Source organism: Argiope bruennichi, chromosome 10, assembly GCF_947563725.1.
Source record: "Argiope bruennichi chromosome 10, qqArgBrue1.1, whole genome shotgun sequence".
NCBI classification, from domain to species: domain Eukaryota; kingdom Metazoa; phylum Arthropoda; class Arachnida; order Araneae; family Araneidae; genus Argiope; species Argiope bruennichi.
The window spans coordinates 8752181-8767165 of record NC_079160.1 but is presented as its reverse complement, the minus strand read 5'-3'; the positions used below and the strand labels follow the sequence as shown (position 1 = coordinate 8767165).

The 14985-nt window shown below is 28.0% G+C and overlaps 1 protein-coding gene across 1 annotated transcript in view; it reads right to left on the bottom strand.

Annotated features, from left to right (window-relative positions):
- LOC129988259 (ATP-dependent RNA helicase DDX55-like) overlaps nucleotides 1-14279 on the bottom strand; it is a 32331-nt gene extending 18052 nt beyond the window's left edge. The window contains exons 1-8 of the mRNA XM_056096443.1: nucleotides 14157-14279; nucleotides 10452-10583; nucleotides 8792-8926; nucleotides 8408-8562; nucleotides 8075-8165; nucleotides 6971-7026; nucleotides 5585-5765; nucleotides 2404-2528 (exon numbers count right to left, since the gene is read on the bottom strand). Coding sequence (XP_055952418.1) covers nucleotides 2404-2528; nucleotides 5585-5765; nucleotides 6971-7026; nucleotides 8075-8165; nucleotides 8408-8562; nucleotides 8792-8926; nucleotides 10452-10544 — 836 coding nt within the window. The 5' untranslated portion in view covers nucleotides 10545-10583; nucleotides 14157-14279. The remainder of the gene's footprint in view (nucleotides 1-2403; nucleotides 2529-5584; nucleotides 5766-6970; nucleotides 7027-8074; nucleotides 8166-8407; nucleotides 8563-8791; nucleotides 8927-10451; nucleotides 10584-14156) is intronic.
- Between the last annotated feature and the right edge of the window lie 706 nt (nucleotides 14280-14985).

Below are 14985 nucleotides of genomic sequence, written 5' to 3'. Positions count from 1 at the left end.
CTACTCATCATGTCACAGACAATGCTGTGCAGGTACCATTAGTAGTAAATAAAATATTTTTTTTATAAATGTTTTGCCTTTTTATTTTATCCGGAATTTTTTTCAATCATTTGAGTAAATTTCAATTTTCAAAGACATCCATGAATTTGCAGCTGTTATTTATATTTTGGTTTAAGTGCTACTTCGACCGTTCACTTTTATTATTAAAACTTGAATCTTAACAGCACTGTAAAATATTATCAAAACAATGAAAGACAAATTCAAAGGGTACATGAATCATTGGCAAAAAACTTTGAAAGGTGCTCAAGAAAAAAAGAGTAGATTATTTCACCATGCTCAACACTTGCATATATGATATGCAAGTGACATAAGACCTTTGATAATGAAGAGAACTCTATAAGAAGTATAACAAAATTTTGAGCTTTGTGGCTTCTATTTTTTGGGAAAAAAAAAAAAAAAAGTACTTCCAATACGCATTAAAAATACAGTCATGATGGCAAGGTGCATTTGTTGACATTATGTAAATGTCTCAAACTAGTGGGGAAAAAAAAAACTTTTTCTCTTGAATTTCCTTTAATTTCTGGCTATATATTTGTGAATAGAATGCTGCACTGGTCTTTGCATCTATGGAAGAAGAAATAATATTCCAAGTGAAACCTGTTCTTCTACACTTATATAAAGCTCAATGTGTGTGTATGTATTGGCGCTCTACAGGCCAGGCTGTTTGACCTACAACTACCAAATTTGGTACATGTATACCTTGGAGGTCAGGAATGTTCATCTGGGGTCCCTTTTTTTGAATTTTTAGTTAGAATTTTAATTATTAATTAAAAACTAACTTTCCCGCCAAAAAAATCTTCTCATTTTCCCCACCGCCAAATCAATAAGGCTTCAGTTTTTTTCCCCACACTAATGAGGCTAGGCTTAAAATTTTTCGGCAGATTATTTCAAATGATTCTGCTTATTTTCTTAATGTTTGATGCATTTAAAATTAAACATTGCTAATTAATCGATCTTTCAGATTCATTATGAAGCACTTTAGAATTAAAATTAAACAGAATAAAGGAAATTAAAAATTTCTAATCTGCATAGCGTTACCCCAACTGACGTAGAAAAATTAACGTATGTGCGTTACCGTAATTGGCGATGAAAATTCACGCATGCACATTGTGTTCTGATTGTTGACAAATATTATCAACGAATGCTGACTTGATTTAAATTATTTTTAGGTTAGTTGTATGCTTTTGCAATTAAATTGTATTTATGTTAGTTATATATTTTTTGTATATGCTTATAGTTTGAAGTACATCGTTTTTTAAGTAGCTTTTTTAACCGTGTTTTCAACCGATTATTTTAAACGATTCGTTTTATTTTCTTAGTGTTTGATGCATTTAAAATTAAACATTTTTAATTAATCGATCTGCTCATTATGAATCTTAGAAAAATTTGTTGACAAATTCTTGAGATATTACATATATTAAGAAAGATATTCTTTAGTGCCCGTAAAGTTTAAACGCTCAGTGACTCTGTTTTCATTAATCATATTATAAAAAAAATGCTTTGTTTGAGTAAAAAATATTATTATATTAATTGCAGATTAATCCTTTCCACTTTAATTTAAGGCATAAATTCTACGGAAGCTAACAGAAATTTAGAGATACATATTACGTTGTGGCTGAAGGCCTTTATAATATTATGAGTAAATTATATGATTATCAAAATTTGAAGTTTTAAAATATTTACCAGTAATCTTAATGTTACCAAATTATTACCAGTAATTAATTTTGATGAAGAAGCTATTAAAGTAGGAATTGCATAAAATATTTACTAATTAAAATTTTAACGAACATTAAGATTGGCGAACCGGCTGGTCGCCAAAGGCGGCTAATATTGCATAAAAATTCATCAAATATGCCATAATGTTTCAAATATGCCATAAAGTTTCATTTTTATATAGAAGAATCAAATCAGATGCTTATTCTGATCAGTTTTATGTTGTTGATATTTATGTTATGATTAATACATGTGGATGTCAAGTGTAATATTATTGAGACAGAAATGACAGAATCATGTTCAAAAGAAACATCCATAGAAATAAACATTTTGATATTAGCTATCATGATAAAAATATTAAGAATAAATTTGATACATTGAAAATTTTATAATTAAAAAAATTATATTATTTACTTATAGAATAGAATAATAAAGATAACCTAATTTTAAGCAGAAATAAAATACTAACAATAATAATTTGACAAAGTAAAATATTTACAGAAATCATATAAGATTTAACTTTATAATTTTATGATTAAAAATTTACAAATTAAGATATAAATATAAATTACAAAAAAATATTATAATAATTCAGCACATATTTTAGAAATTAAAAAGTATAAAACTCACTCTTTCAAAACACAGGAAAAATAATCCACAGCTGCACAGGTACTAAAAAACACCATACTCTTCAAATTAGCTTTTGACTTTAAAAATGAAACAAGAATACTAAGTTTCTCATCAGCTTCACAGACCTATAATAAAACACATTATTTATATATTACCAGTAATTAAAATATACAAACTAAACAATAATGAAATATATCTATCTATCTAAGGAAAATTAAAAAAAAAAAAATAGTAAAGGCAAAATATTGAAAATTTAAAACTGTGCAAAATGTTAACATTCAAATTAAGTTATTCATTATACATAAAGGGACTCAATGTTAAGACTAAAAAAAAGGGAGGGGGGGGGGAGGATCTTAAAGATATAAAGAAAATTAATGAATACCTAGTAATTTGATCAACAAAATAACTGTATGTTTATCAAAGCATTTCTGTTATGATTTATAAAATTAAAATGAGCTTATCATAATGAAAGTCCAAATCAAAAATTCAGATGCAAAAGTGCATTTCCATACACCATACAAACCCGAAACGAATGAACAGAGTGTTAAATTACGATAAATATGAATGTGTGTGTGCTCTATAGGTCTGATCTACTTTGAAGAGTGCCACGAAGTTTTTTTTCCTGAAATTTTAATTAGTTAATAAAAATTAAGGTATTTCCAAAATTGATTACAAAAATGATTTTTACAAAAAATGATCTGTTTAATGATACCAATTTTTTAATTGAATAAATATTTTTTTCTACATTTAATAGATTTTAAAAATATTTTAAATACCCCTTCTAACAAGAATTCTGAAAATTAAGAATTCTGGAAGAACATTAAAGTTATTGATAAAAATAACTTTTTAAATTGCAGATATATTTTCATATTAGTTTTACAATCCAAATTATAATCTTGTTCTTAACACAAATCATTACTTTCAAAGTGGATCTCAGGAAAGCAAGCTGTATGTTTAATGAAATCCAGAAAGAATTTGTTCAAAGTTTAAACCTCTAATTAAAATGCAGGGTGGTTATAATTAAGTTGACCCTATTCAGACGCCTCTAGAACCTGTTCTGCCTATCGGATTTTGGTAAAACTTGGAATATATGTTATATGGACTATAGAGAAAAATTTTTTAGAAACAAAAATTCCAATTTTTGACAACCAGATGGCCTTAAAAAATGCCTTATGCAAATTAGTCAAAAGAGACTTGCAATCAGAGCCCGAAAAATCATTCCACGTACCTTTGTCATTGTTAATCATGCCCTTACAGAAGAAAGATTGAACTTTGCTGGTAAAATTATTTTTATCAAAATGGTAGCAACAGTTTAGCCGCACCGCATGAATACTGTCATTTAAAGAAATAGCAAAAAGGCCCATGTTGAAGAATGGTTTGATGAAGATGATTATGAAATTTGAAGAGATTTGAGTGTGCTGCCAGGGAGAGGGCAGAAACGAATTGCGAATGAAACTGTCAAAGAAATTACTATTGCTGTGGTTGAAAGAGCTTCCAGTTCCAACTATTCTTCAGCAAGTGCTGGCACTTACGTGATCAACAGTACAAAAAATTTTTGCAATCCATCTTAAATTAGTATCCATATGGTGCAAATGCTGCAACTTCAAGACCTCCAAACACGCTATGAATTTGCTAGCTGATTTTTGACGGGAATGGATGTTGATGACAAGAGGCTTGGCAAATTCTTTGGCCAAATAATGCACACTTTTCTTTAGATGGAGCTGCGAATAATCAAAATTCCTGCATATGGGGCTTCACTCCTAATGTCTTGAACCAATAACCACTACATTCTGATTATGCGACTACATGATCTGGATTTACTACTGACTTAATCTTCAGGCCGTTTTTCTTTGAAGTTCTCACTCCTCAAGGTGGTCTTAAATAAATGTGTTCAGTCTACTCGGTACAGTGAGCTTTTTCGACAGCAGGTCATTCCTACTTTACAGAAACTACAATATTTGCAGACCACTGTCTTCATGCAAGACAGAGCAACACCTCACATTGGCTGCTAAGTCAAAAAACTGCTTCTTTCTAACTTTGGCAAGAATTGTGTAATATCCAAAGTTTTTCTGGGTGCCTGGCCTCCTCATTCACCCAACTTAAATCCTGATGATTTCTGGTTGTGGAGATCCCTAAAATACCATTTATGGGAAAGGAATTAGAACTTTACCTGAATTGAAAGCCACCATTACATGTCATGTTGCTGAATTCCCTTGTGAATTTTATCACATTATAGTGCACTTTCAATACATCATTCCTGACCACGCACGTTGAGCATATTCTGTAACTGAATAAATACGTTAGGATCATATTCACTAGGCTCAATAACACCAAGTGCAGTTTTTCCAAAATGCCAACTTGAAGTATCTTGGACTATAAAAATGGAATAGGATCCTCCTTCCTCTTTCTACTTCCCAGATGTAATTGTAAACAATGAATATTTCTGTTATCATAGATAACATAGCTGGATATTACCATTTCCCATACTTTCTTTAATTTTGAAATTATTCATTTCTGTACTATAAAAGTGGTCTGGATTTAAATATAATTGCTGCCACAGCATACACTCTTAAAAGCAGAATAAACATAAGCAATATATAATTACTTTTATAGATAGAGGGAAAAGAGGCTTTCTTATTTTAATAAATCAATCATAAATAATCTCTATACAACAGAGTATAGAGATCTTTCTTTCCAGTTATATAATATTATAACTGGGGACACAAAACTCCATTTTGGGACATATTTCGATTCTAGCATGGTTCAAAAATGAAGAAAAAAGAGAGCATAATAACACCCATTATAAAATTTTGGAAATTTTTTATCACTCAACTTGATAAAAGCCGTAACAACGAATTACTGGTGAAAAATGAAATTAATTACATACTCCAATAATTAATTTTAAAGATGAAATAAAGAAATCAAACACTTCATTTTAAAATGAGTTCCAACTGGATGTTGAGGTTTGAAGTAGTGATCCAAAAATTGTTTCTCACAAATTGTATTTTTATGAGATTGCTAGTACTTTACAAGAAAACTAGTATTTTTGTGAATTCTTTTGGTATTCTACTAAATAAATATTTCAAAAATTACATTAAAATATTAACCTGAAATAATATTGCTTCAAATCAATTAACTCATTATTTATAAAATGCTCTATTAGATGAACTAACAAACATACCATGTAAAAGTTAGATAAGGTTGTTGGTGTCTTTTGCACAGCGGAACCCTTCTCCTTCACTGCAATGCACACAGGATTTCTCATGCCAGCTCGTATGAGGTCTTCCATTTCCTTCGTCTGTGTGGCAGAAAAGAGACCTGTTTGCCGCTGCTTAGGCAAATAACCAAGGATAGTGTTGATTCTATAGAGAAAAACAGAAATTTTTAAACAGGCTGGAAGTTTAAAAATGCTACCAAAAAATATAGATTTATTAACAATATGAGAGAGACAGAAAATGACAAACATTTGCAGTTTTTGATGAATGCATTACATATGCAGGTTATTCCAAAAATGCAGAACAAGCTTTTCGTTCCTTAATTTTTATTAGATAGTTTCCTCAAAAAGGTACAATAACATTTGAAAATAATTTGAATTCTATAGAGAATAGTTACAAAAGGTTTTTAAAAAATCCATAAGTGTTTCCACTGAGATATTACAAGAGTAATATTTAGTAAAATGAAAGCTTGCTTCACTTTTTTGTGACTACAACCTGTGTATAATAGTATAGATATATATCCGCGAGTGTATTAGCACAACATATCGTTACCAGAATATTCACAGAAGAATGAAAAATAATCTGACAGTTATTGACAAGGGAATCCTATTTTAGGGATACGAGATTGGTACAAAGAACTTAGCAACTGGGCATGGACACTCTTAAAGCTTGAGTATGGACAATTTTGATTTCTTGTTTAATAACTAATTTTTTTCAGTAAATACTCATTTAATATAATTCAATTTAATGTATTTATGTTACTTTCATTTGGTTTGTTTCATTTCATTTCCTAAATCTTTATCAATTTCACCAACTCTCTTTGAGTAAATATATAATTACAGTAACAACTTATTTATTTCAAATTTTGAATACATTCTAATATGCATATACACAATTTACATCTCAATATTACAAGAATAATCACACATTTGTGAAGGTTGTGAGCTTAGTTTTTTGCAACAACCAAATGAAGAAATTTTCATATTATAAGTAATTAGAATGTAATTTCAATCTAATTTAATGAAATAGATATGTATTACATTATTTTAATCCTACTTGTGAAAATTAGCTCAATGAATGTCAAGGATTTCTAATTTTACAGATGACATCAAACAAACATTTATTGAATAAATTGTTTGAAAAAAGTTATTGTTTAGAAAAACCTCATATCCTGAATCACAGTCCTATTATTATTATTAAAAAACATTTCAAAATATCCCAGTTAACTAATACCCATGAATGCACATACAAATAAAATCACCTCATCTAGATTTAATGACAATCCATTTTTTAAGTGTATTTACACATTAAAATACTGTCTTTTATATTAATATACAGGTAGAATTACTCACGTTTTTTCAAATCCCATGTCTAGTAATTTATCTGCCTCATCTAATATCAGAATTTCCTGTAAGAAAAATTTAATATTTTAGTAACATACTATAAATGCATTTTTTAAAAACAGTTAGCTTAATAAACAGGTATCTGAAGTGTTAATAATGCATAAATGATGGATAATAATGCATAATGGAAAAATGACATAATTCATATGCACAGCAAGTAGCCAAATTAGGCCAGCAGATTCATAAAATTAATTTGAATATTGTTAGAGTGAGCAAAATTTTCCCTAGAAACTTCGCTTCTGGAATTGGGATCGATTTTCCTTTTTAGTCCAAGCACTGACAAATCTCTAATAATATTAATTAGAAAATCCTGTAAGATTTTCTTTTGCAAAATTACAATTATTGATTATCTAAGATGTTACATTTAAATCCATAATATCTATTATGTAATAATAATACAAGAAAAATTATTTTTATGTCTTAATTGAAAAAAAAAAAAAAAAAAAAAAAGGATGCAACACCACTCAACATAGAACAACTAATGAATAATATGCTTGTATGGACAAAATAAAGTTTATCCCCAACTTATCTTTCAAACTATTTTCTCAGTATCAACGCGGTTGCTTTGAAATTTATTATAAAATTTAATGCATTTCTTTGAGTAAAATAAATGTTAGAATCAAATGAAATTTTCACTATAAAACGAATTCCTTATAACAATCTTCAACATATATGAATTGAATAAAATAATTTTTATTCAATTCATATAAGTTTATATGCATCAAGGAATTTTTAGATATTGCATCAGCATTCACTCTGACTAAAAATTCTCAGCTATTAACATGAAAAAATATTAGGAATAAAGAAAATTTAGCCATATTATCCATATTATCTATTGCAATAATTAGTTCAATTTACAATAATTCTGGATGCATAAAAACTAAATATTTACTTTCCCATAAATTTAAAATAAATTCAAAACATGTGATATTTAAAGAAAGACATTAATTAAATTTTGCTTTTATATGATGTGATTAATTAATAACATATAGTAATTATAAATTTAGAATTGTTTCCATGCATCAATTCTAAAATAAAGATGAGCTTGTTTACCAAAGCTTTCACACAGGCTGAAAGTTTTAAAGTGTTGTTTTGATTAAAAAGATCTGCTAATCTCCCAGGAGTAGCTATAATAATGTTAGCCCTACAAAAAGAGAAGAAAAAAAATCTTAATTTAATAATAGTAACAACATTTAAAATATATAAAGCATAATTTATAATGAGAAAAATTTAATATACAACAACAAATAAATCAACATTTCTATTCTGTAAAAAGTAAAAAAAAGAAGGAAATGTTGAGAAACTAATCAGCATAATTGAAACTACTTAACATTTCTAATTCAAGAAGAATTATTCATTAAAGAAAAGTACAAAGATGTTTCTTACCCATTTTCTAATATTTTGGAAATATCTGCATTAACAGATTCTCCACCAATTAGTAAAATGCTGGTAAATTCCGGAATTCGGTTCAAAAATATGTCAACTATTTCCGCTGTTTGAGCTGCAAGCTCACGGGTTGGCGATATAATAATTGCTCCAACCTTGAGAACAATCATGGCATAAGTATAATCAATGCGCAGGATATCACAAAACATAAAAATTAAACTTTTAGTTTCAGCCAACTATTAATTCAACTAAATATATCTGTTAAATATCTGGATAAAGTGATTATTTAGCAAAAGGTTTGAATACCAAATATTCATTATATCCATAATGGCTTGAATACTGAATATTCAATAATCTTTAATCACGGGAAAAGATAATACTTACATCTAATTTTTTGAAAGGAGCATATTTCAAGAGAACTTCAAACATGGGCACGAGGAATGCCAGTGTTTTCCCACTCCCTGTCACAGCTTCTACAGCAACATCTTTTTTGGAGAGGAAGAGAGGGATACATGCAGCCTATGAAAAAAAGGAAAATAAGGGGGAAAAATATCAACAGAAACATTAAGTAAGAATATTTGTAAAATTTTATTCTGAAAACGAATTTTTTTGAAGAAACACATTTAAAGTGAACATCTTCATCATTCTTTTCTACAAAATATTATCTTTCATGAAAATACCTTATAAGAATCTATCAATTGCAATGATTCCCCAAACATAAATATGGAAAAAAAAAAAACTGCAGTTTCTTTGAATTTGGTTTCTAGAGCTCCGAATCAAATCTTTTTCAAATGCTATATGTTAAATACATATGTGTGTTCCTTAATCAAATTTAAATCCTAATTAATTTCCTAATTTTTATCTTAAATTAACCTATATAACTTTATTCTAAAATTTTTCTCTTACTTCCTGTTCCAAATTTGAATTTAATTTTTTCTAACACCCACTTTAAAAATTGATGACACTGTAATTCTCACACTGCAAGTGAAGGCATAAAAATCTCTAACACCCAGAACATTCCTTCCAAAGATTCTCTTCAGTGAATCGACAAGAGTTAAAGAAATTCTATAAGAATCTCTTTGTAAAAACGTAAAGGGAACATTTTTCACACTTCACTCTTGTGTTCTGATGCGAACAAATGCATTCTGCCTTTCAAACTGTCATGTACAAACCATGCTCTTCCATTGAAAAATAAATTTAATTCCAATTCTGTCATCTTGTTGGTCATTCGTCTGCAAACTTATTTAACATATATATACAACATTTTGGAGTTCTAGGGGTATCGCTCTCGTGCACACACACACACACTTTTTTAACAATCTTTTATTTCTGAGATGTGGGATTATACATATAATTCTGACTTAATAAACAGTAGCTTTCAATATTTACTCCTTTAAAAAAAAAAAAAAAAACATTGTTTTTATTTTTATCAATTAAATCACATTTGTTTTTACTTGAGATAGTAGGTTTCTAACAACACCTCAACAGTAGAAAAAAGCAAAGAAGATAAAATTTATTATACATACAGGGTCATCTGAATTAATCATCCTGGGCTTTGTTATAGAATAACTTAGAGCAAATGATAAAAATCTCTTTGATAAAAGCTTTCAAATTTTGTCAATAAGCACTTTTGCAAAACTCAATTTTGATAGCCAGCTTTCTGTCAATCCCAATCAACACATAATACATTCTCATAGCCCACCTTCCCTTAATTCCCTAGCAAGTGAAGATAGAAAGACAATTTAAAATATTTCATAATTGCGTCTAAATTTCACTAACCAATTGAGTTATTAATGAATTCATTGTTTTCTCCTTTTTGAAATAAGAATATTTTGAATAGAAAAAAACTTAAAAGGGCATTTTTTTTTTTTTTTTTTCAATATAGCCAGTGGAAAAAACATATCAGCAACTAATATCCTTGCTTTTATTTCAATAACAAATAATCATATGAGTGATGAATATACTTAATAATGCCAACTGAACAAGATGCAAGTTATCACAAATATCAGAAAAAAATTATCAATATTAAATTGCAAATAATTACCTGTACAGGAGTAAGTGATTCAAATTTCAAATCTTGTATGGCAGCAAGCACACCAGGGCTAAGATTCAAATCATCCCATGTTTTTATATCCATTTCTAAATCATTAAATCAATTTGAGAAATTGGATAATTTCTGCAAATAGAAGAGGAATAAGGAGTAAAATATAATGATGAAGTCTAAGAAAAATATTTTTAAAGCAATCTAACTTTAATCTTGAAAAAACATCAAATTTTCTAGTAGTTTCTCCTGGATAAACTGCAACATATCACAAGAAATAAAAGTGCTAGTTTAAATTTACTGGTACCATAAACACAAATTATTCTGCTTGATTTACATGAGGTACATAGCAAAGTCAGTTCAATTTTTGAAGTTGCGGGCTGTGTCAAGATTTTATGCTTTGATATCTTTCATAGGATATTTATACTTCCTAGGATGTATAAATATTTTATTATATCTAGGATGTTATAATTATAATATCTAGGATGCATTTTATATACTAGGACTTTCATAGGATGCAATGTTTTGTAACAGCATTAACATTTTTTTAAAAATTATAATATCAATAGTTATTTGATTCCATTAAATTATTATTCCACTCTAAAAACTAATATTTCAGACCAGACAGATAAATTTAGTTATTAAAATTTTAGAATATTTTATTATTTTTCTGTATCATAATTAACCATTCTGTACCATATTTTCTGTATCATTATTTTGTAATTTTTCTGAACCATAATTAAATTTTTTTAATGTGTTCAAAACTTTAATTAAAAATATAATAAATATATTACATATATATATAAAAATCTTATATGTTTCAGTTAAAAATAAAAACTGGTCTGTCATTTATTCTTCAGATGCCTTTGAAAATAAAAGAAATTCAATTTAGGGTGCAACATAGTGACAATATAATATGCATTAGTTTTCTTAACATTATAGGAAAATGTCTTGAAAGGTTATTCATCAATACAAAAAAAAACTGGTTACTTAGACAGCAAGATTTATATAGATAGAAACAATATTGGTTCCCACAAGTTACTAAAGATGTTTTAAATAAAATCTGAAATATGTTTAACTATAAAAAAAAACTTGCAACTACTTTTATCTTCTAAGACATTAAAAAACCTTTTTAATAATGTTTGGTAGCCATGTATTTTAAGTATTCTCGAAGAAACTTGAAAAAAATTTCCTGTTTTAGAGCTGAAAAATAGAATCAGCATTAGAAGCTTCCAATGAAACACTCTTATTGGGAAAGTGGCTGTTCACAGAGGCAAGTTTCTTGCAGTACTCTACAAAATATTATAATAAATGATTGTCTCACTTCTTTCAAATGTAAAAAAATTATTTTTAGGAATAATATTCTAACTGTTATACAGGAATGAAAAATTGCTGATGTAATGATACATGTTACAATTTTTAATGTCTAACAAATGTATTTTTCTTTTTAAAATTTTCTTAGGAATAACTGAATTACATATTTAAAAAAATACACAATAAGTTAATAAAAATCAGAAGTGGGACAGGATGTAGAAAATCTTGGCTTTTTCAGACTTTTTTTTTTTTTTACCAGACATTTGAAACACATTGATATGACATGAATATATTAAATCACAGAAGGAAGCCAACAGAATAAATTAGTGATAAATCATATTGTATTTGTAACTGATAAAAGCAAGTTTGTAGAATATTTATCATTATTGGAGACAGAATGTCTATAGATGATATGTATACAGTTAAATAATATAGATCACAAGTTAGAATATGTACATTTAAATTCTAAGCATCTTTTTAAAATCTAATGTGTAATATATGTAGTGCCTTTTATCTTTCTTTAAACACCTTATAACTGATTGGATTAAATAATTAAATACACAAGAAGTTATCAGGAATTACTTTTATCAATAAATATATATTGGAGTACTTATAGATCAAAAACTTAAATGGAAAAGTCATATCAATTACATTTCCTCAAAATTTAAGAAAGTGCAAGCTGGTCTTCACAGTTTTATCAAAAACAGTTGCGGAATGAATTATGAAATTTTCAAACTAAACTATCAATAATGCAATGTGTTATTACTAATGGTTTCCTGACTTGAGGTAGACCAATTAGTGAAATCAATCAAGAATATCTGAGAAAAATAACAGATAATATTTCTTCATATAATTAAAGCAAATAATGACAAAATAAATCATACAAAAAGGTTTCTTTCAAAAGCTAAATACAAATTTGCATGAAAAATCAGTCTTGTTCTGCTCTTTTCAAATAACTCAGTTTTTTTTATTTGTCATAGTGATTTTGGTAAATAAAAAGATTTCAGCAACAAACCAGGGAGTGCTCCTTCAGAGAAGTTTGACATAGTGCATATTTTTCGATACCTGAATGCACAGGATTACCAGAAAATTCCTACAAAAATTTGGCATTTCAATAAAGGGTTTTCTACTTATTCCAATTCCATTTGTTAATAATGTACTCTTTCTCATCCTTTGCAAAATGTACTCATATTTGTAAAAAAAATACTATAGTCTAGAATATATACATTAATGTAAAAGTATTTTATTCAGTAATATTCTTACTTTTTATTTTGTTTTCTTCTAATCTCTTGAGGTTCCCCCCCCCCCTTCATTATTTTTTAAAATTGGTGTTCTCATCCAATATGTTTCCTTAAATCCATATTTATTTCTATGAAATTTTGACATTCAATTTTTATGGAATTCCAATTGCAGTAATTTATGTTTTTGTTTGAATACTGATATTTGTGTATTTTTATATGTTGCATATCCACTTATGAATTTATATTTTATTTTGGTCCTCTTAAGCACCTTTTGACTTGTTTTTCATTGACTTTTAACCTTAATTAAGGAATTGCTTGGTGCAAGATATGAATAGTTTTTATATTTACTAATAAAAACCTAATGCTGTACATTTGTTGAACACAATTAGTAATTAATGACCAATTATAAATAAAAAATCATTTGACACAATTACTTTTTTTTTAGCAAAATGCCCAATCTTGGGGCATTTATCCTGATCTCAAATAAAGAATTAAAAAATATTTACTAATCCCCTAGAATACTACCCACTCTGAATTATTACTTATTAAACATGCTATTTTGATAATTTTCCAATAGCAGAACCTCAACTGTCAATAAGGGCATCAATATCCATTACTATAACTTGCAGTAAATTTTTGTATAGAACCTTATTAACAGAAAAGTAGCAATGAAATCAATAAACATTGAAGTCAAGCATCAATATTTCTCACAACATGTCACTTAATATTAAGAATAAATAAAAAAAGAACAATGAGCCTGGAATGAAATACCGAAAATTGTTATAAAGAAAATAAAAAAAAAAAAAAATCATTATGTTTTATTCATGAAATGTTCTGAGGCAAAAAAAAGACAAACTAAATTAACAAAAAAATATTTCATCAATTATCACAAATAGCAATAACAGTTTAATTACAAGATTATACAACATAATTTTTTCGCTACGATTCTTTACAATACAGCAACTACTGCAATATTCAAAAATATATCAATACACTAAAAAAAATTAGTATATGAAAATACTCCAGAATTCACTACATTACATTTACTGATTATAATCTTCATAAAGTATTTCCTTATTTATTTAATAATAAGATATTAAGGTATAAAAAAGATTGGTCTATTTTGATAAATAAATCAGAACATTCTCAATACCTTCGCAAATATTTAATGTTATTAAAAAAGACCGGGATACTTTCACAAATAGACAGCAGCCAAGAGTCTTCTACTATGTTATGTTTCGTTCACAGAGTCCATGCTTTCTTGCTAACATCATCATTTCACTTCATCACAATACTCTTCTCGCCTAAAGTATCGTTTCGCTTTATAAAGACTCACATTACAAGTTTTATTTAAGAGATCAAATTATTTTGTAGTATCTTAACGCATATTCATGATGGAGCATATGTTTGAGCATTGCTTTATCGGGCGAAACAATTTCATTAGAATCCAGAATTGATTTCTTTACTTCCTTCTCGAAATTTTCACTTGATTATATTTCTTCAAAATATGTTATACAGCTCGCACACGGACACAAGGGAAAAGATTTGGGGTGCCATCCCTGATCGACTTGAACTTTGGATGCTGATCAAAGTGATTTAGTCTGAAGTAGCTATACAGCCTGCAAGGTATTCCATGAGTTATTTTCAATATTTAATGGTGCTGCTAGAGAGGCGACATGGCTATTAGAGCTAGAACCATTTAGAGAGTCAAAGCCAAAGCACAATTTAAACATTCTTTTGCATCCTCATCTATTAAAAATACTCCTTCTACTTTAGGTTCTCGGATTATTTTCTTTTCATTATATTTCTAGATTAAGTGCAGAGCCGGTCATCTGAGGAGTGCGGTGGAAGTATGCACCGGGGCGCCGGTTTGAGAGACCCCCCCCCCCAACATGATCAAGAGCTAAAATAATGATTTGAATGGTAATAGCGGGATGAAAAGAAGAAAGGAGGAAATATAACTGGAACAATCGATGGGTTTT